Below are 24739 nucleotides of genomic sequence, written 5' to 3' on the forward strand. Positions count from 1 at the left end.
TCACTTTAATTTGTCGTCATCAACAAACTCTACTGCTTCCAAATAACAACCAAAAAGCCCAGATGACGTAAGGAAAATTTGTCCGCCATTTGTTAAAACTTTTCAAACACGGTTCACCGTAAGTGGATCACAAAAACTGTATGTGGAATCAGGACTCAACCGAATGGGGAGATGAAAACATGAGGGACAGATTGTGTGTTTGAGTGTTAAGAGGATTTTCGACAAATGAAGACAGGCACCGTGAAATGGAGGACAGTTTGGGGAAGAAAGAAAATAAAAGAGGAGGAGTTGCGCTGAACGCTTCTCAGTGTAAGAATGTGTGTATGGTGTGTATTCTGTGTGTCACCGCTGTTCCCATGTGATGTGCTTGACTGTGTGCTTCAGTGGTTTTTGTGTGACCGTTTGTTTTTTTCTTGCTCTACTCATGTTTGGCTCTGGTGCACTTGCTCTCTATTCCCTATGCCATATGCAATACGCTCTCTGTTTGGTGATGTCAAAATAAGGGCGCTTCATGGGGAATAGTGAGTTGTGTTTTTTGGGACGCACCCTTTGTATTTGTAGTATGAAGGGGATTCACTGATGTACACTGAGCTTTTGCTTTGTTCTGGTCAGTCCTGCAGGGCTGACAAAATCGACTCAATTGATTTCAATCGTAAAACTTCATGTCTAGCAGATTTTGTGGCCCTCAGTGACTTGAACTTTTTTTCAGCTTTTGTGTGTGTGTGTGTTTTTTTTAACGTGGTTTCAAGAGTTCTTGGTTTTGCATTTACATGTTTTGATTTTGAGCGCATGTCAAGGTGGGCTTTGCTATGAGTATAGCGGGTTTTGTTTCTGTCTCGTTTTGTTTCACATTGGTATTAAGAAGAAAATCATGTTTAAAGGACATCACTTCAAAAACTAATTGTGTGTTCGGCTTTCTTAAGGCTTTGGCTCTCGCAGTTGCACAGTCTAAAATGACTATCATCTGCGATAGCCTCTAGCAATGTGTAGCTTTAAATGCGTTAGTATTGAGGCTATGCAATCCTGCAATGCAAAACTGATTTCTCTGTCCCACATTTTCCTATTTCTCCCTTCTGTCTGTCCATCTATCTTTCGTTCTGTCTTTCTCTCCTTTCTTTCTTTTCCTCTTACAGTGCTGAGCTTTTGAACTGCCCTTTTTCACTTCAGAAGAGCTCCCCAACTGCAAAGCCAGAATCAAACCCCAGGAGTCGCCACAAGATTGAAGATGACTCGGAGAAGGCGAAAGAGAGAATGAGAGACAACTGAAGTGCTGCGCTAAACCCACTTGAAGAAAACATTGTATCATTCATCTCTCCATTACTAACCCCTGACTATTTCAGCCTAATGTAGGTGCAATAACCTGATGATGATTCTGTGTCCTGGGAGGATGTGAAACTCAGATTCTTCCAGGGATCAAAAAGGGCGAAACTCTGCATACAAACAGTAGTATGTTCAGGCACGAGCCTTCAAACCCTTCCTCTAACTACCTAAAGAACAAGGTGGAAAATGGATGCAATTTTAAAGGGACAGGAACTATTTTTGTGGAGGGTGAATCCTTCCTTAACCTGTCCCACCAAGTTAAATGCACCTGCAACCGTGTCCCCTCAAACCCTGATCAATCCAGTCTTAGGTTCAAGTAATGTGTGGAAAAATACCCATAATGCTCTTTCAACGCTATGCAATTCAACCACACATTGAAGTCGACAGACCACAGTTCATCCGATGCTTAAACTGAACAGTTTATCACCCAGACTCTTTCCTCTCCTTGGCTTTTTGGAGATCTTGCACGTGCTTTAACAGCATCATCAGTATTCCTACTGTAAAAACTGTTTCCATCCATCTAACTTAAAATCTTAGTGTCCTTCTCAGGGCTAACAGAAATGAGACTTTGTCCACTATAAAGAAAAGAATGTCAGCCTCTCTTTTCTCTCTCTCTCTCTCTCTCTCTCTCTCTCTCTCTCTTAGTTCAGCTCTGCATCTCAGCATTTCTGTTCCACTGTAGATGAACTGCATGGCATGAATGAAATGGAAAAAAGAGAGAAGGATCATATTGAGAGGAGCCTGATATGACGTCTAACGTAGGCAGGACATCTCTGTTTGCACAGTGAAATGGATGGGTGAATGAAACTCAGATCAGGACCGTGGATGAAAAATGCTGGTCTTGCACCTTCGTGTGGGGAACAGAAAATATGACATATGTGCATGACACCTGTTGACGGACAGAGGGGTTTTTACGTGGACTGGGTGAACTTTGAATGAAAGAAAGACAAAAAATAAGAACGAGAAAATTAAAAATGCATTTTTCTCACTTTGTTTACCAGCATGACTAAACTGCATGACTTCTGTAAGCCCTGAACCCCGAATTAGAGGGCTTGAAATGACTAAACAACAAAATCAAATGGAAACAATAAAAGTTTATGCTAAATGCTACTAAATTTAGAAAAAAAAGATTATATTTAAAAAAAGAGAGAGGCTATATTTTGTTTTTGAATAAAAAAAGAATATTGTATAAATATATAGGATTGCAAGATTCATACAGTTTTGTTGGATAACAAACCCCACCGAGTCTAGCCGAATGATGAGATGAACTTCTTCAACAACCGCTTCTTCCATGGCTTCAAAAGACATCTCCTCCTTTCTGGTGTTTCATTCTTTACTTGAACTCTCCTGGCTCTCTGCTCTGCCCGTCACTTCCCTGCAGTCCCTTGTCATGACCTCCAGCAGTAGCACCACAGCTTTTTCTTTTCATGGTTTTCATGATTTGTTTGATTTTCTCATTGAGGTCATGAAGGGTCCACATGAAATGATTTTTTGTTTATTTGCAATATAACAAACCCACGTCTATTCTGTAGGTAAATCAAAGCTTTATCCATTAATGTGAGCCTGAGTCCACCCAAATATGAATCTTATAAATATTAGCTTTGTGTGAACTTTAAGTCTTTGATGGCTTACATTGCAAAGCACTATTGTCCTATCAAGCCATAATGTAAGAGCAGCCCCAACATCTAACATCAAAGGGGCTCAGGAGGACAAGTTGAAACCAGAAGATGGTTTTGTAGTACCTGTTTTGTTTAGAATGTTTTCATCAGCATTTAACTGCACTTTTTTGTTGGGTGGTACAAAATTGTTACTGTGTGCAAGATGTCGACAGGGTATTTTTTCTGTCATTTAATTTTGTTTGTTTGATTACTTTCTTGTAAAGATTCACAGGAGTTTGTGACAAATGTAACAGAGCAGAGCGCTCCCACCAATCCATTCCCATTCATCCCATGGATTTAGGTTTAAACAGCATTGTTCTGGGAGGTAGCAGATCTTAATTTCATTATTACTGCTTTTATATCATAGTGGTGTAAACATGACAATGTTATCAACCTGTTCACTGTTATTTGTTTCACAAACAAGAGAGAATGATGTCCATGTTCATCATCCGTTCTGTTCGAAATGTGATGCAAACTTAGTTTAGCAACTACCTATGCAACACCTAAGCAAGACCTTAGCAGCTTCCACACATGTCATGTCCTTAGGCCAGCTGGCTGGTGTCTTTTTACTGGTGCTGTGTGTCCAGGTAAGGACACAGACGCAGCTTCCTCACCATATAGACAAGGGCCAGCATTGTGCAGTGTACAAAGAACCTATTTCTTCAACCACTTCAAATGTTAGCAACTGCTCCAAGTAGCTTGAAGGTGCGACAGACGTGTAGCTTTAGTAGCCATGTTGCTTTTAGTGGTGCACCGATTTTCCTTCCTAAGGTTATCTTTTGGAAACGCCTTTCCTGTGTGGTTTGGAAGCCGGTACATAGGCAACGTAGGAAGACATTCATGCACTTTTCAAATTAAATTGTACAGTTATATGTAAGCATGAAATCATGTCAGCGGATATGTAGGACACATATGTTACCAAATCTTCCATGGTTTGAAACAGATTTATTTTATATGTAGGAAATGTTTATCTGCATCTCACACGCATTTGGAAAATGCTTAAGATGAGATGTGCCTCTCTGGTCATTCATTATGTAGAATTGACAGTTTCACAAATAGATATACCGAGCAGGAGCAATAATGACGGAACGCCACTTGTTTCCAATTGTTTAGTGTCACCGTTTATGGAATTGGGGGACATGTTCATTTCATCCCTTATAATAAATCCAGTGTGCCTGAAACTGTTCTTGAATGTTTCTGTAAGTAAATCGGACACAGCGTTTTGAAAACAGCTCTCTCGAGCGGTTCCAGTGTGTGCGAGAATGTGTCCCATGTGTTTCGGCCATACATGCACTTGCTGAGTGAACTCACATCCCCTCGAGAACAACTAGACACTTGCATACCTTTACTTGAAACCCAAATACAAAACATATCAGAGAGGAGCAGAACAAAGCCAGAATCAATCTTCACTCTTTCTCTTTTTCCTGTTTGCATCCCCCTTTCATTCCTCTCTCCTCTCTTCCCTCTCCTTCTCTATTTTTGAGGAAGAAGCTTTTTTGCATCTCGTGTTCTTGTGTTTTCTATCCTATTGTTTGAAGTTGTTTGAAGATTACAATGCATGCATGGAATACAATGAGGACATAACTTGTGAATAATTTGTGAATGGACCGAAGAGGTAACTGTCTCTTTCGCCTGGGCTCTCTTTTCTGCTATATCTCTCTCCGAGGCACCATGGAGAAAGAAAGAAATCTGTTACAGTTTTTTTTATGTGTCTTCCTTAAAATGTAGCCGTACCAAAAATATGTTACGGCTGTAATGTAGCCTTACCAAACCATTTTTATCTAACTTATGTATATTTTCTATGCTTGTAATGTTTGTTTATTCTGTGCTTGGTGTATCTTGGTAGCCATTTTAGCTGTACTCGAGCTTCCACAGACTAAGAGCTGAAACAAAGATGCAGCAGTTAATTTGAAAACACATGTGTCAGTGAAGCTACTATTCTATTTTGGGTTAAAACAACCAGTTTTTTTATAATTTTTTTTAACTTTAGTTATGTTTTAACCTAAGAGTTTTGGGTTTGTTTAAAGGGGGTCTTCATTGCACTATCAATCACAATATATGGAGCTGCTGTGTCTACTGCTGAGCGTAACCATAACCATAAACAACCCCCTACCCCCGAGGTAATAAACGGAGACAGAGATAAAGAGAGAGAGGCCAGGAGAAAGAGAAGGTTCCCAAAACAATGGATGAGTTCTATGCTACCAAGACTGATGCTGGATACAATTTTATTGTCATAAAAAAGGAGATAAAAATAACAAGAACTGTATAAAATATATTTCAATGGAATGTTTATTATTTACCTTTTATATTTTTGAAATGTATAAAGAAACAATTAATAAACTGTAATAATTTAACAGAGTTTGTGAAAACGGAGACTTAAAAAAATCGTTATATTACTAAAAGTATGAAAGTTTGAACGTGAATGCAAACCTAACTGAGCAAATCTTCTCCATTACAGATAGGAAAAAATAAAAACCATTAGAAAAATGAAATCCAATTTAAAAAGGAAAAGTTGTCAAAAAATCAATAAAAATGTTAAAAGCTCATGCCAAAATTTTCAATATGTGTCCTGTGTCATTCTTCAAATGTTGATGTTATTTCAAAAGCGTATTTAGTATTTTGGTTAGTTGATCATCTAACCACAAAAAGCCTGCTGGAGCTTTTGATTGTAACTAGATGTGGTTTTACCTAACACTCTTAAAAATAAAGGTGCTTAAAAGGTTCTTCACGGCGATGCCATAAATATTTGGTTCCACAAAGAACCATTCAGTCAAAGGTTCTTTGCAGAACCAGCTATTACCCTTTCCTAATCTGAAGAACCTTTTTTCACCACAAAGAGTCTTTTGTAAAAAGGCTTTTTAGAACCATTTAGATAAAAAGGGTTCTTCTATGGCATCGTGAAGCACCTTTATTTGTCAGAGTGTACTTGTGTTCTTGAACCACAACTTGATGTTTATTTAAACAACATCAAAATTGTTATACATGTTTTTTCTTTATCTTCCAGGTATTTGACTGCTAAGCTAACAATTGGGTCTTTGTTGCACAGGCTTTTCATTTCAGCTGGACAAACTATTACTCTGAAACATCCCACCCTCAATTTCTCAAAGAGATACAGTAAAATGAGAGTTGGAGTACAAATCCAGAATAAGGACCGTTTTTTAAAGCCCACCACAAAGCATTGCAAGTACAGCAATTATGTGTCAATTTCAAATATAGCAGTTAGACAGCCATAATTAAAGCAATGTTTATCCTTCACATCAAACATTTTTGGAGAGTAGCCTTTCTTACTGTTCCAGGGAATTATTAAATAGGTGTTCTCCTAGTATATTAATGGACATTTGATCAATTAAAAAAAAGCCAGACATGTGATTTTTATTCTGCAAGAAAAAGGTCGGTAATCAACAGAGGCAAAACAACCAGTTTTCTTTTTTTTATTGATGTTGTTAAAATTCAAGGATTTCATTCAGTGGCATGAGGTAGGAAAGTAAGGCAGCCTCCAAAATTACAGTAAACATTCTTTGTACTACCCTACATGACATTTTTAGTTTTGTCGGTTAGTAAAATGTAAGACAAAAATATCACATTATTATTTAAACTTTTCTTCTGCACTGACTCAAAGACACAAACCTCCATTTCTTGTAGTTCTTGTCTGATCAAAGCTTATACACAGTAATAAAAGTCTCAATATGTTAGGATATACTTGTCATATTTTCAGATACTATATACAGCTTTTTCCATTTAACAATAATTTACTATATATGTACACTACTATTATGTTGTTTTAAATAGGTGTCTGTTTTTGGTCTCCAAACTAACTTTGCATTGTTTTGGTCTGTAACTTCCTGCATCCTTTGGCAACCCTTTTTTTACTTCTACATTCCTCCTACCACCCTCAGGCACATCTGTTCATTCTCCAGACGATGTATCCACCTAGCAGAAGTCCACAGATAAAGAACAGTCCAGAGGCAGGTGAGATCAAGCTAGCTGAGGATGCAGCATCTCTCTCAAAAGAGAAACAAGCCAAGGAAGAGATGCTATTTACCTGCAGGTTAAGCAAATCCAATTATTTTGTACTGCTACTTTACAACTGTTAATTGTGTTGATCGGATCTTACCCATCCGCCGTGATTGCAGATCCAGTGCAGTAGCCTGTCATTGAAGTAGTCCAATGTCCAAGACACAATTCCTGAGACATAAGTAAGCATCTATTCGTGCCACAAAAAACGTAGTATGAAAGCACAATCAAAATAAGTTTTTTGCTAAAAATGGAAGATGAAATACAAAACTCATTGCCTACCTTTACAATAGATTTTGCAACAAGACAAATCACAGTAAAAATTCTTCCCCAGGTAATGTCATCAACGAAAACTTGATCTACAAGTTTCTGGAAACTCTTTCTGTCAGCCACACGTGCAAAACCATCAACCATGCTAAAATGGGATACAACATGACAGACACAGTTTCATGAAATTTTCCATTCATTATCACCAATCGGGTCACAATGTCAGCGTTTAGGCTACACCATTGTCATGACGAAAATAATTAATGATATTAGCAATATTAACAATATTGTCATTATATGTTTTTACAATAAAATAAAAAATAAGTAATCCTAACACAGAGAGAGAGATAGAGATGTTTCAATGGTGAAAACCACAATGCTTCCTTTAACCTGATATTAGCAATTAACTATTTATGTGAGGGGTCTTCAACGTTTTTCGTTTTGTAGTCAATGTTTACTGTTACGCCACAGGATTTCAATTGTGTTGTCATCTCTTACGTGAGCTTTCGCAAACTGTAAGCCATAGCTTTAAGACATAACGTAAAGACAAAAACAAAACTTTTTGGTACAGTAGGCCTATTTACATCCATGCAACAGCTGGCGGACGTCATGCAGAGGATGCGCGTAAAAGCTCCCGCAATTGGAACGCCCCCGGGAGGTCGGATTTCTCCTGAAATAATCGTACAGCTTTACTGTCTTCTGTAAATTTGAGAAAACTTAACACTCTTCAGATATATGAAGAACGCAATACTAGCACTCAAGATTAACATAAAATGGGCAGAACCGGCTTATTTAACCCCTTCTTTAAAGAAAACATTGTTTGTAATATTTCTGTACCTTTACGTTTTAACAAAAAGTTGCCTGCAAGTAAACATAAATTAGCGGGCCCCTTGCAATTTCAGGAAGGGAGGAAGGGTGTCCAGTGAAGGTCAGGAAGGGAGGAAGGGTGTCCAGAGAAGGGGTACATGATTAAGAGGCGCCTGCTACTGTTAAAAGTTAAAAAGGCGCTTGCTACGGTTAAAAGTGCACACGTTGGTATTAACCACATATATATATTTGTCTTCAACATATATACTTGTTTTCAATATATCACATATTCACATATATAGTGGGCAGTCGTGGCCTAATGGTTAGAGAGTCGGACTTGTGACCAGAAAGTTGCCAGTTCAGGGCCGGCAGGTAAAGACTGAGGTGCCATTGAGCAAGGCACCTTACCCCTACTTGCTCCCCGGGCGCTGCAGTGATAGCTGCCCACTGCTCCGGATGTACGTGTGTTCACGACTTGCTGTGCGTGTGTTGACTACTCTCTGGATGGGTTAAATGCAGAGGTCATATTTCAGGTATGGTTCACCATAACTGACAAATAGGTCACTTTCACTTTTCACTTTCAAGTGCATTTACATATACTTGCCGCTAATGATTTTACAAAAAACATATATATTTTAATAGTATTAAGAAGTATTCATAGAGAAACTAGAATAATGTATTAGTTTTATGATCTCAGTTAGCTGAAACTATATTTAATCAAAGATGGATGTGTATGCTTTAATACTATAATTCAATTTCATTGATCATGTATTTACACTTATTAATCATGTCTTGTCACTTATGTTATAAGGGTACAGCAAAGTAAACTCCAGCAATGTCTGTAGGTTCTGAAGCTTGAAACTTGACCAATGCATAAATCTATTGGTGGAATGACAAAACAAGGAGGTAACAGAAACAGGTCTGATTGGTTTAAGAGAAACCCGTCCTTTCAGGGATTTCACTATAACTATGGACATGAAAAACAATTTATGGTTTGGAAAGATCTTACTTCGTTTGGCATGCGCAAATAAAGTTAACTTTTTGACACATGGGCCCTCTTGTCTGAGCAATTTTTTGAAACTGCAAGAACAACTTGCCACGACAAATGCTGCAGTGTTAACGCAATATCAACAATCACTTCTATTTTTGCCTATGCCGGTATATTGTGACATCCCAGAGTATCACAAACACACATTGGCACTAACTTATTGAATTTTGGGTCCCGATCGAGATTGTCCCCATAGAACCGGATGGCGGCGGCAATCTGTCCCAGTAGTTGCTCCTGCTCGTCATTCAGCTGCTGCGGCTCTGGAAGTGACTGTAAATGGGGGCCCTGGACCTGATCCCGCATTACTCTAAACACAAACAGTGAAATATTTTCAAATATGAATTTATTTTTTAAATAGACAAACAACTAAATTACTAAAAAAATAACAAATACTTTAACTAGCAAAAATCAGTGGAAGGGATGAGGAACCAAACTGTCAACGTAAACAACATGCAGAGAAAGGAAGTGAAACTTACCGAAGTACAAGATTCTTTGAAAATTGCTCCTCTAAAACATGCCAAAAAAATATTGGATTTGTAGAATACTTTTACATAAGAAATAATGGGTTTGGTAATTAGAGCCAAGTTAACCTTACTTACCTGTCATGACCCCAGGATTTCCCACCTTAGTCTTTAGATAACGTTACGTCGATTTAGAAATCTAAATAAATCTATTTTGGTCCTGTACAAACCCCAATAGACCACAACCTAAACAGCATGAAATAAACTTTCAAGAGTAAGGTGTAGTAAGTCTAGACACAAGCTGAAAGGTGAAGTTCTGTTACGCACAGTAGTATATTGACTGCTGTGCTAAGTGAAAAAGAAACTGAAACACTACGCTACTTTTTGCTTCGTGGAAAGGCACATCATTTTGTTATTTCCTTATACTGTATTGTTCCTGCTACAAAAAACACAAACATGCACCACCTAGGTCACACACACAAGGAAAAACACAAACAAGAAGCAGTAGAAACAGTTATATTTTTGGCAAATAAAAGCTGGTGGGCATAGCTCCCAGATGCAAACCATATTTGGGTAATAACATTATTCATGAATAGGCTACTGTTATCTAAAATCTCTAAGTTTACAGGATGTGCCAATGTTCTATTTTGTATGGATTTGTATTAAAGCAATACAGCACTGTGAATGATATACACATTCCATATACAAAAAAGACAATATAAACAAAGTCCATAACCATGTCTGTGACAGGTCTAATACAATCTTACAAAAGGCCTAGATCTCCAGAGGCAAAACTAAAACCTTTTAGGGTGACTATTTAGAAAGAGAAAGTCACACAAAAAACAATGAATGATCATACATTTGAAGCATCACAAAAAATATTTTTTTCTAAAGTATAACTATGTCAACTACTACTGACACAAACAAAAAAACACTTAAATATCAAAACCAGATTAAATGTTTGACAAATACACATAAAATAATGAAATGAGCATTATTCTGCACTTATATAAAGATAAATATTACAGGATCCCATAGAAAATTATTTGAAGTAAATTTCATAACATGGTTTTAAAGATTATTCTGCTGTGATTGGTCTATTCTTTCCATCTTAACTGGCTTTGTGATGTCTCCAGACGATAAGAGCTCCAAGAAGGGCACCACTGGTGAAAGTCAGCACAGCTCCAAAAATTAAAGAACAAGAAATCGGCGAAGAACCAGAAAACCGCTCGATGGAGAAACGGGCAAGGGCAGGGATACTGTTTATCTGTATTTGAGGGTACAACACAGAAGTGTAAGTTTGTTTCGAAGTAAAATAAAGCAAACAGATATATAGAAATGTGGCAAGGGATATATTTAACACTAAAACTAAAATATATATTGTCATAATTTGTATTTCAGTGAATGTTAATATTTTATTATATTCCAGTATTTTATGTAATAGGCTGTCTTGACTTTTTCTTACCCATCCTCCCATTTTGCTAATCCAATCCAACAGATGCCTCCTGAAGTAATCCAGACTTAAAGTCAGAATATCAGAAACAACCCTGGGTACATGTGCAAGGACCAACTATTCGGAGCATAAGAGGTCATTTAAGTGCACAGATACAAAATACATAATACAGGCAAATAACTGATATAATGACAAAAATGGGAAACAAGAGAATGTAAACACTCATAAATACCTTTGCAGCAAGTTTTCCAACCGAGTAGAACAGCACTACAATTCTTCCCCAGTTGATCTGTTCGTCTTTAAAAACGTTTTCCACAAGTTTCCAGAAACTGCTTTTATCACAGACTTTAACTAAGCCATCAAACATACTGCGAGATAAGAAAAACAGGATAAGAAAACAGGTGTGGTGTAACTGGTATGCAGACCACACCAGACAAAGATGCAAATCTTAGACTGACTCATTAAATTCTGTATCCTGATCAAGTTTGTCACCGATCACTTTGATGGTCTCTGCCAACTGTTCAACAAGCTTCTGGTCTTGACTGTTACTTATTGTCCGAACTTCGAGAATGGAGAGAGGAGTTCCATTTCCTTCGGTTGCCACATTCATCACCTGATGTCTCACCAACCTGAAAGACAGACATATTTGCACCTTTCCATACCTGCACAATAAGAATGTGTCTCCCAAATGAATAAAGATTCATATACTGTCTAATTTAAGATTTTGTACCTATGCTATCCTGTATGGACCACCCAGTTTTTAAATATAAACTACATATTGAGGAATAGTTTATTTTAATATGAAGGTAAAATAGACGGTAAACAACAAGTAGTTCTCGTACCAAAGTAATTTAACTCACTCTCTTAAGAGGGCTTCTCCAATCTGATCATCTGCAGAGCACATACAAACTTTAGTAATACCAATTACATCAAACATAAAGGCCATGAATACAGATCGTACAAGAACTTACCTTGCGAGCCTTCGCACGCCATATCAAACTGAAGGAAGTAAATAAATACAGTATTTAACAAATAACTAATGTAAACCACACAATGCGTTAAAGATGTGAGAGGGGAAATGCAGATAAAAGCCCACTTTTCTTTAGTTATCGGAACTTTTTCCTGTAAAGATGACCAAAATATATGACCTCACTGCAATCCACCCAGTGTAAATACCCATCAGATGTCTATGTCATGTGAAGCGCTGAGCAACTGGTAGGTCCTGCGCATTTTGTACGCAGTGTTGATAGGAGCGAGTATACCGTACTAAAAGGTCATAGTCCCATAGTTGATCGAGTCTATTGTGTGAATTGTTTGGTTGCAAATGCGGAACTTCGATCATTTTGGGGGGTTTCTTTATATACATTTTTACGAACTATGCGTGCTATTCGTTTTTTTTGTGAATGACGAGCGTCCTCACTGTCTCTGTCCAATCGTAAAAGAGAACGGTTAAAGGGAGGAGTTTAGTTTTGACGTCAGTTACAACACAGGAAGAAATATCTGCTTGAACGTGAAAGTCCACGTTGAGTGCTTTATTACTTTGGTTGTAACGTTTAATGTTTGCGTGTTTTTAAAACAGACAGCAGTTGCGTTTATTATACATTGCTTAAATTGTTATGGCAGGTATTTCTAATAAGACTGTGCACGACATCTTTCAGAATATGGAATATGGATCATCCAGCACGAGTTTTGCAACTGCACAGGTGAAGTACTTTTTCCTGAGTGGTTTAAAAAACATTAGCTACATTTGAGCTTAATAATTTCAAGATTTGGCTATATTTGGTTTAACGCACATTTTCATCCAGTGTGTGTCCAAAGTGTTTTGCATGTGACAGTACATTAGGATACATGTGACACTGTTGTTCACGAGAAAAGCATGTGACAAGTGGTCGGTGGTCCTGTTAATTTGCGCATGATGATGGACAGTCATATTGAATGACTTCTGCATGACTTCTGCATGACTTCTGTGAGCAAAGTACAGAAAATGTATGGTCATGTACTGTGAGAATAATTTCTATGAATCATCTACTGCAACCTCCACTCTCTACAAACCATTCTATTGGTTCTTTCTGAGAGGTGGAACAGCATGTGTTTACTCAGATCAAACATGTTCTTAGGTTGAAGCTTAAATTATTTTAATGAACTGTAGCTGTCATAAATAATGTTTCACATATTAACCTGGAGATGTGTCATGAAAGAGATTCTAATGTGAACCTGCAATATAATTAGCGAATGCAAAATTATTTTGATGGAATCCAGGGTTGTATTGGAAAATTACTGTGTGCAGAGTCGTTTCTCTCTTTATTTTGATCCAAAGTACTCTTATCCCTCTCCTCAGTCCTGGTTAGAGAAGCATTCTCGCACGCTTGGCTTCTTTGCTGATGGAAAATTTTCCTGTCCTGCGGAAAGGCAGATGTACAATGTAACAGATTCCAAAGGTAAGCAAAAAATACTTCTTCTGACATTTGTATCTGGGGTCCTGTCTTGCGTGCAATGATAAACAACTTCTGCTCTTTTCTCTTTTTACAGCTGAGGTCATATGCAGCATTGTTTGTGCTAAAGATCAGGATGTTGCATCAGTTGCGTCTTCTGCATCTGCAGGCTTTAAAACCTGGAGTGTACTGAGCTGTTACCAAAGGGCCAAAGTCTTGCGCCGGTACTAAATCTGCATGTTTTACTCAAAATTGTACCTATCACGATATACATCACATGAGTCAGGTTTGCATTGGTGTGTGTATGTGCTCCAGGTCAGCGGGTGTTCTGCAAAGACACAGTCAGTGTGTATCTGAGCTTTGTGAGCTCTCACAGTCTCCCACTTTTCCTGCCTCGCTGATAAGACTGGCCCAGTACTATACCAGCTGGGCTCAGCTCCGAGACACACTCATGCCCTTGTGGACCCCTCGAGGTATATGCGGGATGGTTTGTCTGAGATAGTAAACTATAAAGGAAAATAAGTGTCTTAATTACACATGGAAATGAGCATTAATGAATGGAAGTATGATATAATATCTATCACCAGGTATTGTGGCAGTGGTTGTCTCTGATGACTGCTCTGTGTACTCTCTTATGCTGAAGGTTTTACCAGCTCTAGCTATGGGTGAGTCTCTCTGTCTTATATCAAACAGTACAGATATATTATTGTTGTGAATTTTAAGCTTCCAGAAGAGTTTCATGTATTCCCCACAGCATCAAAAATGACAAAAACTCTAAAATAATATAAATTACTGTAGATTTCACATACTGCACAACAATTAAAGTTCCAAGAGGTCCGGTCTTTATATTTTCTTCCAAACAGAGGTCCGGACAATATGTTTTAATCAATTTAGCCCAGTTGGATATACTGTATAAAAGATATGATCTTTTATCAGTCCATTTATTTAATATTTTGATATATGTCATATGCCCTCTTAATAGAATCCGATAATTAATATTTGTAAATAAAAAAACCTACTGACAACATGCAAACAGCAAATTTAATGTAACAATTAAAATGCTATATAACAATTAAAATTATAAACAGAAAACAGAGATACCAACTAAATTAGCCTTTCCATGCCACTGTCACATTTTCACTTTCATACCAGAACTACTATCTTTAAATAATTTCCCAATTAAAACGTTGTTAATGACAAAATGTGAACCTGCCTGTGAAAACCCAGACAGATCAGAATATTCAGAATATACACCCTACAGAATATTCTGTGAAAGTATAACAATATCTTCAATATTGACAGAATAATACCAAAAACTTCGATCTTTGATGCTTGTTAGAATAATCAATTCGATTATGAGATGTTAGCCTGCATGGGTTCCCACAGGGTCACAAATGTTTACATGCTGACTAATAATACTACTGCCAAATTCAGATAAAACGTTATGATTATTAAAATATCACAAATCTGGTTGAAAGGTGCGAGACATATAGCAAACAGTAAACAGACTGACGGATACAAATGCTTTAATATCCGCTGCATTTTGTTTACTGTTGTGTATCCATTTACCCGCTCTCTAGTGTTGTAAAATAAGCATGTGTCTGCGCGCAGAGTGGAAAGGATTCAAATGAAGTGCGTTTGACGCTAAATAAAAATATTAGGGGATATAGTGGCAAAAGATAAATCACATAAATGTTTCTGAGAAGCGCGTGTGATGTGATTCTCTGTTGTGATGACGCGTGGCTCAATTTAAACAATCAAAATAGCCAAAGGTATTAAATTGTTTATTAGGCTATGTCTGGCGGTCCAGATAGAATGAAGCAATGGTTTTGCTATTGAGGATGATTGCGGTACAGGCCAGTTCGATTGTAATATAATATTAGAAAATAGTGTTCGATGTAATTGAATTGTGTTTTTTGCCTTAGGAAAATTATAATATAATCAAACACAATTAAAGTGATAGTTCACCCAAAATGTTTAATTCTGTCATTATTTACACACCCACTTGTCATTTCATACCTGTATGACTTTTTCTTCTAAAGAACACAAAAGTAGATATTTTGAAGACTGTTGGTAACAGAAAACCATTGGACCCTCTTGACTTGCATTGGCTTTGTTTCCGTACAATAAAAGTCAATATTTACATAACTTCTTTGCTTAAAATGGTCTTCCTTTAACTAACAATATTTCTTGCTTAGGTAATGCTGTTATTTTGTTACCTGGAAGGTCAACCTCTCTTCCTGCACTTCTGTTGGCTCAGCTGTTTATGGAGGCAGGGATTCCTGCTGGAGTGTTGAATGTGGTGACAGGCAGTGAAGCATCGCTGGCTGTCAAAGTGGCTCAGAATCCACATGTGAAGTTCTTGACCTACAGCGGATGTAAAGAGACCGGAGAGGATCTGGCTAAAGCAGCAGCTGGCTGCGGACTCCCAATGACATTCTCTTTCTCAACCAGCTCTGTGTGCCCTTTTATCATCTTTGAATCTGCAGACTTGGACAGTGCTGTAGATGGTGCGATGGAAATGGCCTTCAGAAAGAAGAAAGATGTAAGAAAATGTTATGGTAAAGCAGAGGTTACAGACTTTAACTCCTGCGTTAAAATCCTCAAATCTAAAATTATCCTGTAGTGCTTCCAGAGTCCACTAGGGTGCGTTTGTGGTCCGCAGAAAACAACTGCAGTGAAGATTCATGTTTTTGTAGAACAGATAATTTAACAATAATTATCTCTTTTTCTTTCTCCAGTGTCAGTGGGTGCTGTATGTACAGGAATCGGTGTGTGCCAGTGTTGTAGCCAGGCTGAGGTTAAGAATGGCCGCAATGAAGTGTATTCCCCAAGGCAGTGATGCAGACAGAAAGCTTATAGATACAGCAGTTCAAGGGGCCCAGCAGCAGGGGGCAACAGTGAGTAGATATTCCTTTTGGGATGTCTGTAGTCTTACTGCAGTGACTTTTCTAGCACTAATACTTTCTTGATATATTGCTTCTTATATTGTAGCTGATCCAGTCATGTCCTCCTCCACCTGCTGGTGGTCTATACCCCCCTACTGTACTGTGTGGTCTGGCTCCCTCATGTGACACTGTAATTTCACCTCCTCCAGGACCTGTGCTGCCCCTCGTATCTTTCAGAACCTCCGCTGAGGGAGTCACTCTCGGTGAGGCTGAGCTTATAGAAAAACAACTCATTTATTAAATCTAATGTACAATATTTACAATATTTTGAAACTTAAATGTTGGACGTTTGAAATCCACTGAACATGTTCTTTCCATTGCAATGTTTGGTTGTGTGCAGGAAACCACAGCATTCATGGTCAAGCTGCCTCTATTTGGACTGAAGACTTGACTCTGGCTTTGGAGTCTGCAAAGAGGTACATTGTTTTGACATGCATGTAAAGGTACAGTTCACCCCCCAATAAATTCTGTAATTTACTCACCCATAAGTTCTGATGAACACAGATAAAGTTATTTGGAAGAATGCTTGCTACCAAACAGTTCTTGGCCACCATTGACTACCATAGTAGGAAAAATCAAGGTCTAGGTCAAAAGTGCCCTAGAACTGTTTGCTTTCATTCTTCAAAATATTTCTGTTTTTATAACAAAGATATTTATTAAGCATTTATGTAATGGATAGCTATTTTTGCATTGGTGGCCAAGAACTGTTTGGTTACAAGCATTCTTCTAAATATTTTGCTCTGTGTTTATCAGAACAAAGAAATGTATATAGATTTGGAACAACCTAAGGGTGAGTAAATGATGACAGAACTTATATTTTTGATTGAACTGTTCTTTTAAAGAAGCGCGCAATTGTCTGGTACCAGTCTTGCAAATAATGTCACTGTATAAGCTTCCCCATGGGCAGCGCAATACATTTGAATTGTAGAGACATTATTTTAAGGTAGAAAAACTACAAAGTGTCTTGGTCTGATTTTGATATTTTTCTTTTTACCTCTTTTTCTCTTATTTTTCCATAACACTCTTGTCTGTATCAACAGATTGTCTGTAGGTTCTGTGTGGGTAAACTCTCATTCTGTAATGGATCCTGCACTGCCTCTGTGTGGACGGAAGGAGAGTGGAAACTGCACTGATGGGGGCAGAGAGGTACATTATACAAATACTATGTGACTGCTTGTTTGTTTAAAGCTAGGGTAGGTAGTATTAAAGCAATAGCAAGCTACGCTTGAAAGCAGAAAAGGGAAAGTTGCAAATCCCACCCTCCCTTCAATGTTTTTGTTCTCTCCCAGAGGCTAAGAGTGGAGGGTGGAATGTGTCATTTTCATATCTTGTTCACTGGTGAGACAATATCCAAATGACATTAAAATATTAATGAAAACAATGCGCAAACGTATCCTCATGAGCATGCTGATGATGTGTCTTGTGACAGGCATCCTATCATTTGCAGTAATATTTAGAATACTTAAGTTGAGTTGATTTCTACTAGTATTATGAAACATATAGCCAGTTCTAGCTTTAAATGGATACGTTTCATTGTGTAAACATTTGTTTCTGATCTTGATTTGGTTTCAATGGTTTGTTAAATGTCTCATGTCTGACTAACTCTCTGTTCCTCTTTAGGGACTGTATCAGTTCCTGCATCCCTCTCTCTTCCCCAGCCTCCCACGTTCCACACCCACCTCAATAAACTATGACGAGTTTGGCTCTGCAGCGTCTAAATTCCTGACACCTGAAGGATTTGATCCCTCCAGGTGTTTTTTTATTCACCGTCTTGTGTACATTGTTTTAGAGGTTAATTGAGTGACTTGTTAACTAATTTTTTACCTCTCTTGCAGTGTACCAAGGTTTTACTCGCAGTTAGTGGGTGGTCAGTTGCGTAAAGCTGACTCCGGCTGCACCAGGTCGGTGTTGGGCCCCGAGGGCACTGTGCTGGCTCACTGCCCAGACGGATGCAGAAAAGATGTCCGTAATGCAGTAGAGGCCGCCATTAAGGTTCAGCCAGGGTAGGCTTATATAGAAAGTTGCTTTTAGACTGAAAATACAGGCCAACCATTCCATATCCCTGATTCACACTGCCCTTCCTAATTGATGTGTACTGCTGCTCCTTGCTTGTTATGCAGGTGGCTGAAGAAGAGTCCTGCTACACGCTCTCAGTATCTTTACTCACTTGCTGACATCCTGGAGAAGAAGAGACAGGACATCGCTGCATCAATCCAGACTCAAACTGGCATCTCATTGGAAGAGGCGGATAAAGAGATGGAGCTTAGCATCTCCAGGCTTTCTGATTGGGCTGCACACTGTGATAAGGAACAGGGTGGAATTCCAGTAAGTTCATACAGATTTTAAAGCTTGGTGTTTCAGTCTTTTCTTGACTGTTTGATTCATCTGACCACAGAATATATTTCACACTCTCTTTATAGTTCCTGCCGCAGTCTGGTTCTGCCCTGTCAACCCCTGAGGCCTTAGGAGTAGTGGGTGTTATTCTTCCCAGTTCCAAACCGATCCTATCTTTGGTGTCCCTGCTGGGGGCAGCTGTTGCCATGGGTAATGCTGTCGTTATGGTGCCAAGTGAAAAATACCCTCTTCCAGCTCTTGAATTTATTCAGGTTTGCCAGTTTTCAGATCCTTGGTGACAAAAGGTACATTATGTATTTGATTCAGTTGCTTGGAGGAGAAACTTTGGACACTGTAATACTAAAATGTATTTTATAATGTTGTTATGTTTTGTCAATGAATCTCTGTTTAAATGTATTATGTTTGTAACATAACTTGTTGTAACATCAACCTCTGCTCTTTGTTCAAAGGTCCTGCAGGCCTCTGATCTTCCAGGAGGTCTGGTCAGTATAATAACTGGGGACAGGGATAAGCTGACTCATGCACTTGCCAACCACAGTGTCATTCAAAGCATTTGGTATTGGGGAAGTAAAGAGGTTAGTGATTTTTATTTTAATGGAAAAGTAGGTGGAATAATTGGGTACAATTGAATATTTTAGGTACAGTCTTTATACACTTCAAGTCATTCAAAGAAACAATAATTTTGAAATATTTTCACGATGTTTTGTTTTACATGAAGTTGATGTGGTGAGATCACATGACTAGTCATACTTCTGCTTGCTTTATCTCCGTAACCCCACTTTATTGCAGCACGCTTTTTAGTGAATATTAACGTCACTTACAGATACTGCATTTTGCTACAAAAACACTTTAGAAAGACATATTGTACAACATAATTTAGACAAACTTTAGAACAAAAATTCTTTTCATTTCCACATCATGTTGATGATATCAATCTGTCAGAAAAGGAAGAATGGCGTAACTGTGTACTTTGTTACTTTATGCTTACAAAGCTGCAAAGAAAAGTAACATAAAGGCAGGGCTGGGAAGGTTACTTTTCAAATGTAGTTCACTACAGATTACAAAATGCATGCTTTACAAAGTAATCTGTAACGTATTTCGTTAGATTACAAAAGTTTTGTAACTTCATATTTCTAGTTCGGTTATTTTGGTCCGGACCAAAAAGAACAAAACATTGTCCTGGTTCGCTTAGCGTTTAGCGTTTTCCGGGTCGTATATTGCTATAACTTCCAGTTTTTGGTTCGAATTCCTGCCGCCGTTTAGACTGCTTTAAACACTTCATGAGGTCTTCGCGAGTTATCGGCTTGCTAAAAATACCCTCAAAGGCGCAGGCATACACTGAACATATATAAGTATAACCCATGCAGAACTGTGCACAAATAATTGTTTTGGATGTCCAATAAGTTCCGTTTTTAAATATAAGAAAGCTGTCCAATCGATTTAACATGTAAACTGTTGGGTTCGATATCTTTGGTTCGCTTTTAAAATGGCAGTGTGAACGCTAAGCGAACCTGGAATTTTTTTTCTTTCTTTTCTGTCCGGACCAAATGTACAAAACGAACCGAACTACAAATATGAACACGCCATAAGGCGCCCTAATCTAAAGATACTTGAGAATACTTTGGACAACTAATAAGGTACATAAAGCAAAGGAATCACCAAACAGAGGACTTGACTTTACTCTGCAGATTATTTTAAACAACATTAATTTGACCGTTTTCCTTCATTTGGCATTATAGTCCACAATTGTTAATGTATGTCTCACAATTCTAAGATAAGAAGTCAGAATTGTGAGAAAGTCTAAACTTTGAGACAAATCGTCACAATTACCTAAAAAATTACTTAAACAAGAAACTCACAAACATCTATCACAAAACATGAAATCAGTCGTTTATCATTCAGGTAAAGACATACAATTAGTTTTCAAGGCTTTGTAAATTTTTTAATGTGGCAATTTGTAAAAACTAAGTCAGTTTGTCTTGTGGAGTATATGTAAATTAGCTTAAAAATATGTGAAATAGCTTATTCAGGACAGTAGGCCTACCAAATTAAATTACCATGCAATTTTAATGTAACCAGATCCCTCTTATTTTGTGAAAATTATTCAAATTTAGCATATCTGGGAAGAAGTATGAAAGTTTGTGCATATAAGAAGTTTAGGATGCTTTTTCAGATTGTCAGAGAATCACAGAGATTGCTGTTTACATGAATGGCCTGTTACAGTTTATATTCATATTTATATAATATAAATGACATTAAAATCCACACTAATCACTTTGGTAATCTAAAATACTTTTTGCCTGTAATTATAATTTGAAGTATGTATTTCGTAACTCCCCAGCCTGCATTTACATGTGCTGACCGAGCGTTTTGCCCATGTCAGTATATGTTCACAACATGACTTTGATAGATTGTTTCACTTCTCTTGGTCAGGGCTGTCAGTTCCTCCAATACTCCTGTGCCTGTCCTCTTAAACGCCTGTGGCTGCACTGTGATTGTGAGGATGAGGAGAAAGGAGGCAGAGACTGGACCAGCTCAAATCCTTCTCATCAAGAAGAGCTTTGGAGGAGGGCGGTTGTCTGGAAGAGTGTATGGGTCCCCTTGGAATAAAAGCACTTACTCTTAAGTACTTGGCTCTTTCAAGGCCAATAACCCAATATAAGTAAATAGGTACACCAAGATATGTAAAAACATGATCACATGTACCGTATAAAAAAGATGATGATCCTTTTATTAGTTATCATGACACATTGCCTCAGAGACTCAAAAAAGTTATTTCCCAGGTCTAACTTTTTTAAAATATAGCAATAAATAAAGTTGTATAATTTATCTATCAACATTAAAATATGTTAAGCACTGCTGTTACATAATGCAGGTAATTTCAGTATTCTATTCTTCTAGAAAATTTGATTTCTTTGCTGAAATGATGTCCTTTCAAATATATAAAGCTGTATATGTTGTGTGTGCAACGGGTGTTGTCTTTGTATTACTGAAACTTTACAAGTATCATTGTAGCAATTTCTTTACGATAGGACACACTGACATTGTCATAAGTAATTCAGTCTACTATAAAAAGCTATTCCACACCTTTGATTAATCATTGACGTTTCTAACATGTGTTTTTAAGCATAGGAAATAAACTGGTTATAATGCTTAGTCACCGTGACACAGCAGTATCACGTCTCGTAATTCCACATTGCTGACCGGGAGAGGTTTTGTATGCAGTTTCCGGAACAAAAATGCTCAGTCATTGTCATTTGACTTATTACATTTTCACTCGCACAAAGCGTACTTACCTTTATGTGAATTTGATGTTTTACAAATACTTCCTCTTGATGTTTACCATGTGAAATAATTACTATTCTTTGTTGTATACGCACTATAATCTCGGGTAAATTCTGAGCAAACTAGTGACATTTCAGAAAATAACAAATTCATAAAAATGGATTCGTTGGAATAAACAACGTCGCATTCTTGTGATAACAGCAGAGGTCATTCACTTTCCTTGAAATAGTTTAATGGTTTGGGCTAATGTTTGTCGGGAGAATACACTGGGGCACAAATGTTTGCACAATAAGAAATGAGAACGCTGCCTAAAACATTTTCAATTCGTTTGTAAAACTCTTAAAATTGGATTTACTGGATTTTTTAGGTTAAATAACATTTAAAGAAAGCCTAACGATCAAATGAAAACGATATTGTATGATTGCTTGGGGTTAATCTAGGAAACGTGATATTTTCTTTGTTGACACGTCACGAATGCTGTCGTGCATCTCATTCGGTTTGTGATTGGCTGAGCTCTCCTCCGACTTGACACGCTGTGGCGTATATAAGACGGACGCGCAGCCTCCATTTTACACACACAGCTGTTTCGGGAAGACAGAAGGAGTTTCTTGCTTCAACAGTGATTGAACGGAACTTCGATCTCTCGAGAAATTACTTTTGACAAACGACGCGTTTCATATTATATATATTTTTATACCACGTTTGATAATAAATCTATAAAAGTTCAGCCGAAATGGATTCTCAGGTGCGCCAGAACTACGACCGCGAATGCGAGGCTTTGATCAACAAGATGGTGAATTTGGAGCTTTACGCTTCATACACGTACACTTCAATGGTAAGTATCTTATTGCTTCATACTCCCTAAATGTATATTTGGACATACTTAGTTTTTTAGCATGTTTCAGTTTTTTTTATTGTTTGCAAAACGTTCCCAACTCCTATGCGGTCATTGTTTATGGTTGGATTTTGCGCTGCGTCACGAATATGGCGTGAAACGTGTTAAGTCGTGTTCTCAAGTTTTGATTTGTTTTCAACAGGCTCATTATTTCGAACGGGATGATGTCGCCCTTCCTGGTTTTGCCAAGTTCTTCAAGGAGAACAGTAAGGAGGAGCGCGAGCATGCTGAGAAATTCTTGGAGTTCCAGAACAAGAGGGGTGGACGCATTGTCCTTCAGGACGTAAAGGTAACAATATTTGAAACCAACGTATTGATTGTAACTGTGGAAATGATGCAAATCAGCCTATAGAGTATTGCTTAAGTGCCCTTTGTTTGGTACTCATGTGTTGTTCTCTCTTTGCAGAAACCTGAGCGTGATGAGTGGGACAATGGTCTGGTTGCAATGCAGTGCGCTCTGCAGCTAGAGAAGAACGTCAACCAGGCTCTGCTGGATCTCCACAAAGCCTCCTCTGAGAAGGGTGATCCTCATGTAAGTTCTCAAGGTCTCTCTTCAGATGTACAATGACCTATGCACCTCCCAAAACTGGGACTGTCCGTTGACGCTTCAGTCATTTATTTAAATTGTATATTTTCTTGCCCGACAGCTTTGTGACTTCCTGGAGACTCACTACCTGAATGAGCAGGTTGAGGCCATCAAAGAGCTCGGTGACTACATCACCAACCTTTCCAAGATGGATGCTGGAAACAACAGAATGGCAGAGTACCTGTTTGACAAGCACACCCTGGATGGAAAGAGCTAAATGATGGCCACAGTTGATATGTATGCTCCAAATCCTATCTATAGTTTAAAATCAAGAAGTGTTTATTGCACAGCTTTAGGCAGCAGAGGGTACAAGCGTCACAAAGGTTCAATGTCACTAGAAAGATGCAGTTTTGCTGCTTGCTCCAATTGGTCATCTTGTGGTTGTCAAGCCATGCATTTATATTGAATGCCCACTAATTTTAACACTGTGAATTTGAATAAACATTTTTGGCTGAACTGATGTGTCACTTCTCTTTATATTGACGAAACAAAGGGTGTTCTATTCATAAATGTAAACATTAGGGATGTTAATTGAGGAAATGTGAGTGTTGTTAACCCTTCTTTACTGCTACGGGCGACTTAAAAATAGTGTTATTTTCGTATCTTACTTTTTGCCAGAAGTTATTTATGGTTGAGGCAAGTCACTCGGGAACATAACTAATACAATAGATTTGCATGATGCAAATGTCCACACTTTGAAAGTGACGGTTTTTCCCCCACATTTGTGAACTACTTTTTGTAGTGGACTTATTGAAAAACATGTTCTGTGCAAGTGTATTTAGTCCACTAAAACCTCAGAGATTTGAAACAAACAATTTAAATTGCTCAACAAACGCCTGTTTAAACTGGGTATAAAGCTGAGTCACCATGACACGTCTATGTCCACATTGCTGACAGGGTGCTTTTCACATTTGTGAATCCTTGTTTTCTTTCCTCGTTCATTTCCTAATATCTTGGCTACACCCCCTTAGGATGCAAGGGAATTGAACAACTACTGTACCTTTACACATGTCTTCTCTGAAAGCTTCCTCATTCACTCACCTCATTGTGGTACAGTTAGACAATTGAGATATGGCTGAACTTGATCCATTTCTGGCCGTGGACAGGCTAGACAATGGAGAAAGTAAATTAATAATTTTAAATATCGAGTAGCTTTCGTTTCACATGATTCTTTCAGTTTTTTTAAGGGATGCATAAAGTGTTGTTTGCC

General features: G+C 37.9%; 4 protein-coding genes across 11 annotated transcripts; 2 read left to right on the forward strand and 2 right to left on the reverse strand.

Moving 5' to 3' along the window:
• Window positions 1–6414: 6414 nt before the first annotated feature.
• On the reverse strand, window positions 6415–9946 carry LOC306893904 (bcl-2 homologous antagonist/killer-like). 2 transcript variants are annotated; one of them, XM_079456036.1, is made up of 6 exons: window positions 9714–9946; window positions 9591–9621; window positions 9272–9421; window positions 7275–7407; window positions 7093–7182; window positions 6415–7020 (listed from the first exon to the last, which is right to left on the reverse strand). In XM_079456036.1, exons 1-6 carry the CDS (start codon window positions 9718–9720, stop codon window positions 6871–6873), a joined length of 561 nt encoding a protein of 186 aa, XP_079312162.1. In that variant the 5' UTR covers window positions 9721–9946; the 3' UTR covers window positions 6415–6870. The 2 variants fall into 2 exon arrangements, with proteins under 2 accessions (XP_079312162.1, XP_079312163.1); XM_079456037.1 differs by having other exon boundaries at window positions 6990–7020; window positions 7093–7163.
• Window positions 9947–9961: 15 nt separating this feature from the next.
• LOC306893903 (apoptosis regulator BAX-like) lies at window positions 9962–12472 on the reverse strand. 5 transcript variants are annotated; one of them, XM_079456031.1, is made up of 7 exons: window positions 12125–12472; window positions 12000–12027; window positions 11889–11919; window positions 11487–11657; window positions 11261–11396; window positions 11041–11145; window positions 9962–10842 (listed from the first exon to the last, which is right to left on the reverse strand). In XM_079456031.1, the coding sequence occupies exons 2-7, from the start codon at window positions 12019–12021 to the stop codon at window positions 10687–10689; spliced, it is 621 nt and encodes a 206-aa protein (XP_079312157.1). In that variant the 5' UTR covers window positions 12022–12027; window positions 12125–12472; the 3' UTR covers window positions 9962–10686. The 5 variants fall into 5 exon arrangements, with proteins under 5 accessions (XP_079312157.1, XP_079312158.1, XP_079312160.1 ...); XM_079456032.1 differs by having other exon boundaries at window positions 10073–10842; window positions 12164–12361; XM_079456034.1 differs by having other exon boundaries at window positions 10073–10842; window positions 11871–11919; window positions 12164–12240.
• A 39-nt stretch (window positions 12473–12511) lies between these two features.
• On the forward strand, window positions 12512–21849 carry aldh16a1 (aldehyde dehydrogenase 16 family, member A1). Of its 3 annotated transcripts, XM_079456026.1 has the most exons (17): window positions 12512–12550; window positions 12652–12731; window positions 13367–13466; window positions 13558–13684; window positions 13776–13933; window positions 14048–14125; window positions 15659–16005; window positions 16202–16360; window positions 16455–16611; window positions 16749–16824; window positions 17449–17554; window positions 18029–18159; window positions 18244–18411; window positions 18529–18733; window positions 18829–19014; window positions 19213–19338; window positions 21197–21849. In XM_079456026.1, exons 2-17 carry the CDS (start codon window positions 12690–12692, stop codon window positions 21371–21373), a joined length of 2343 nt encoding a protein of 780 aa, XP_079312152.1. In that variant the 5' UTR covers window positions 12512–12550; window positions 12652–12689; the 3' UTR covers window positions 21374–21849. The 3 variants fall into 3 exon arrangements, with proteins under 3 accessions (XP_079312152.1, XP_079312151.1, XP_079312150.1); XM_079456025.1 differs by lacking the exon at window positions 12512–12550 and having other exon boundaries at window positions 12554–12731; XM_079456024.1 differs by lacking the exons at window positions 12512–12550; window positions 12652–12731 and having other exon boundaries at window positions 13218–13466.
• Window positions 21850–22305: 456 nt separating this feature from the next.
• On the forward strand, window positions 22306–23985 carry fthl27 (ferritin, heavy polypeptide-like 27). The gene is made up of 4 exons (XM_079456041.1): window positions 22306–22883; window positions 23086–23232; window positions 23350–23475; window positions 23591–23985. Exons 1-4 carry the CDS (start codon window positions 22782–22784, stop codon window positions 23744–23746), a joined length of 531 nt encoding a protein of 176 aa, XP_079312167.1. The 5' UTR covers window positions 22306–22781; the 3' UTR covers window positions 23747–23985.
• Window positions 23986–24739: the final 754 nt, after the last annotated feature.

Source organism: Barbatula barbatula (genome assembly GCF_947034865.1).
Source record: "Barbatula barbatula genome assembly, chromosome: 5".
Lineage (NCBI taxonomy): Eukaryota > Metazoa > Chordata > Actinopteri > Cypriniformes > Nemacheilidae > Barbatula > Barbatula barbatula.

What these genes read in the sequence shown, in the direction of transcription:
- LOC306893904 (XM_079456036.1), bottom strand. An exon ending in TCAAAGAATCTTGTACTTCG is followed by an intron (nt 9,422 to 9,590) that starts GTAAGTTTCACT and finishes GTTTGTGTTTAG; the next exon opens with AGTAATGCGGGATCAGGTCC. An exon ending in TTGCAAAATCTATTGTAAAG is followed by an intron (nt 7,183 to 7,274) that starts GTAGGCAATGAG and finishes TGGCACGAATAG; the next exon opens with ATGCTTACTTATGTCTCAGG.
- LOC306893903 (XM_079456032.1), bottom strand. Translation starts at nt 12,208, where the DNA reads ATGGGTATTTACACTGGGTGGATTGCAGTGAGGTCATATATTTTG. An exon ending in CAGTGAGGTCATATATTTTG is followed by an intron (nt 12,028 to 12,163) that starts GTCATCTTTACA and finishes TACTTCCTTCAG; the next exon opens with TTTGATATGGCGTGCGAAGG. An exon ending in CAGGATACAGAATTTAATGA is followed by an intron (nt 11,397 to 11,486) that starts GTCAGTCTAAGA and finishes CTTATCTCGCAG; the next exon opens with TATGTTTGATGGCTTAGTTA.
- aldh16a1 (XM_079456024.1), top strand. Translation starts at nt 13,277, where the DNA reads ATGGAATCCAGGGTTGTATTGGAAAATTACTGTGTGCAGAGTCGTTTC. An exon ending in GCCCTTGTGGACCCCTCGAG is followed by an intron (nt 13,934 to 14,047) that starts GTATATGCGGGA and finishes ATCTATCACCAG; the next exon opens with GTATTGTGGCAGTGGTTGTC. An exon ending in GCACTGATGGGGGCAGAGAG is followed by an intron (nt 17,555 to 18,028) that starts GTACATTATACA and finishes GTTCCTCTTTAG; the next exon opens with GGACTGTATCAGTTCCTGCA.
- fthl27 (XM_079456041.1), top strand. Translation starts at nt 22,782, where the DNA reads ATGGATTCTCAGGTGCGCCAGAACTACGACCGCGAATGCGAGGCTTTG. An exon ending in CATACACGTACACTTCAATG is followed by an intron (nt 22,884 to 23,085) that starts GTAAGTATCTTA and finishes TGTTTTCAACAG; the next exon opens with GCTCATTATTTCGAACGGGA. An exon ending in CTGAGAAGGGTGATCCTCAT is followed by an intron (nt 23,476 to 23,590) that starts GTAAGTTCTCAA and finishes CTTGCCCGACAG; the next exon opens with CTTTGTGACTTCCTGGAGAC.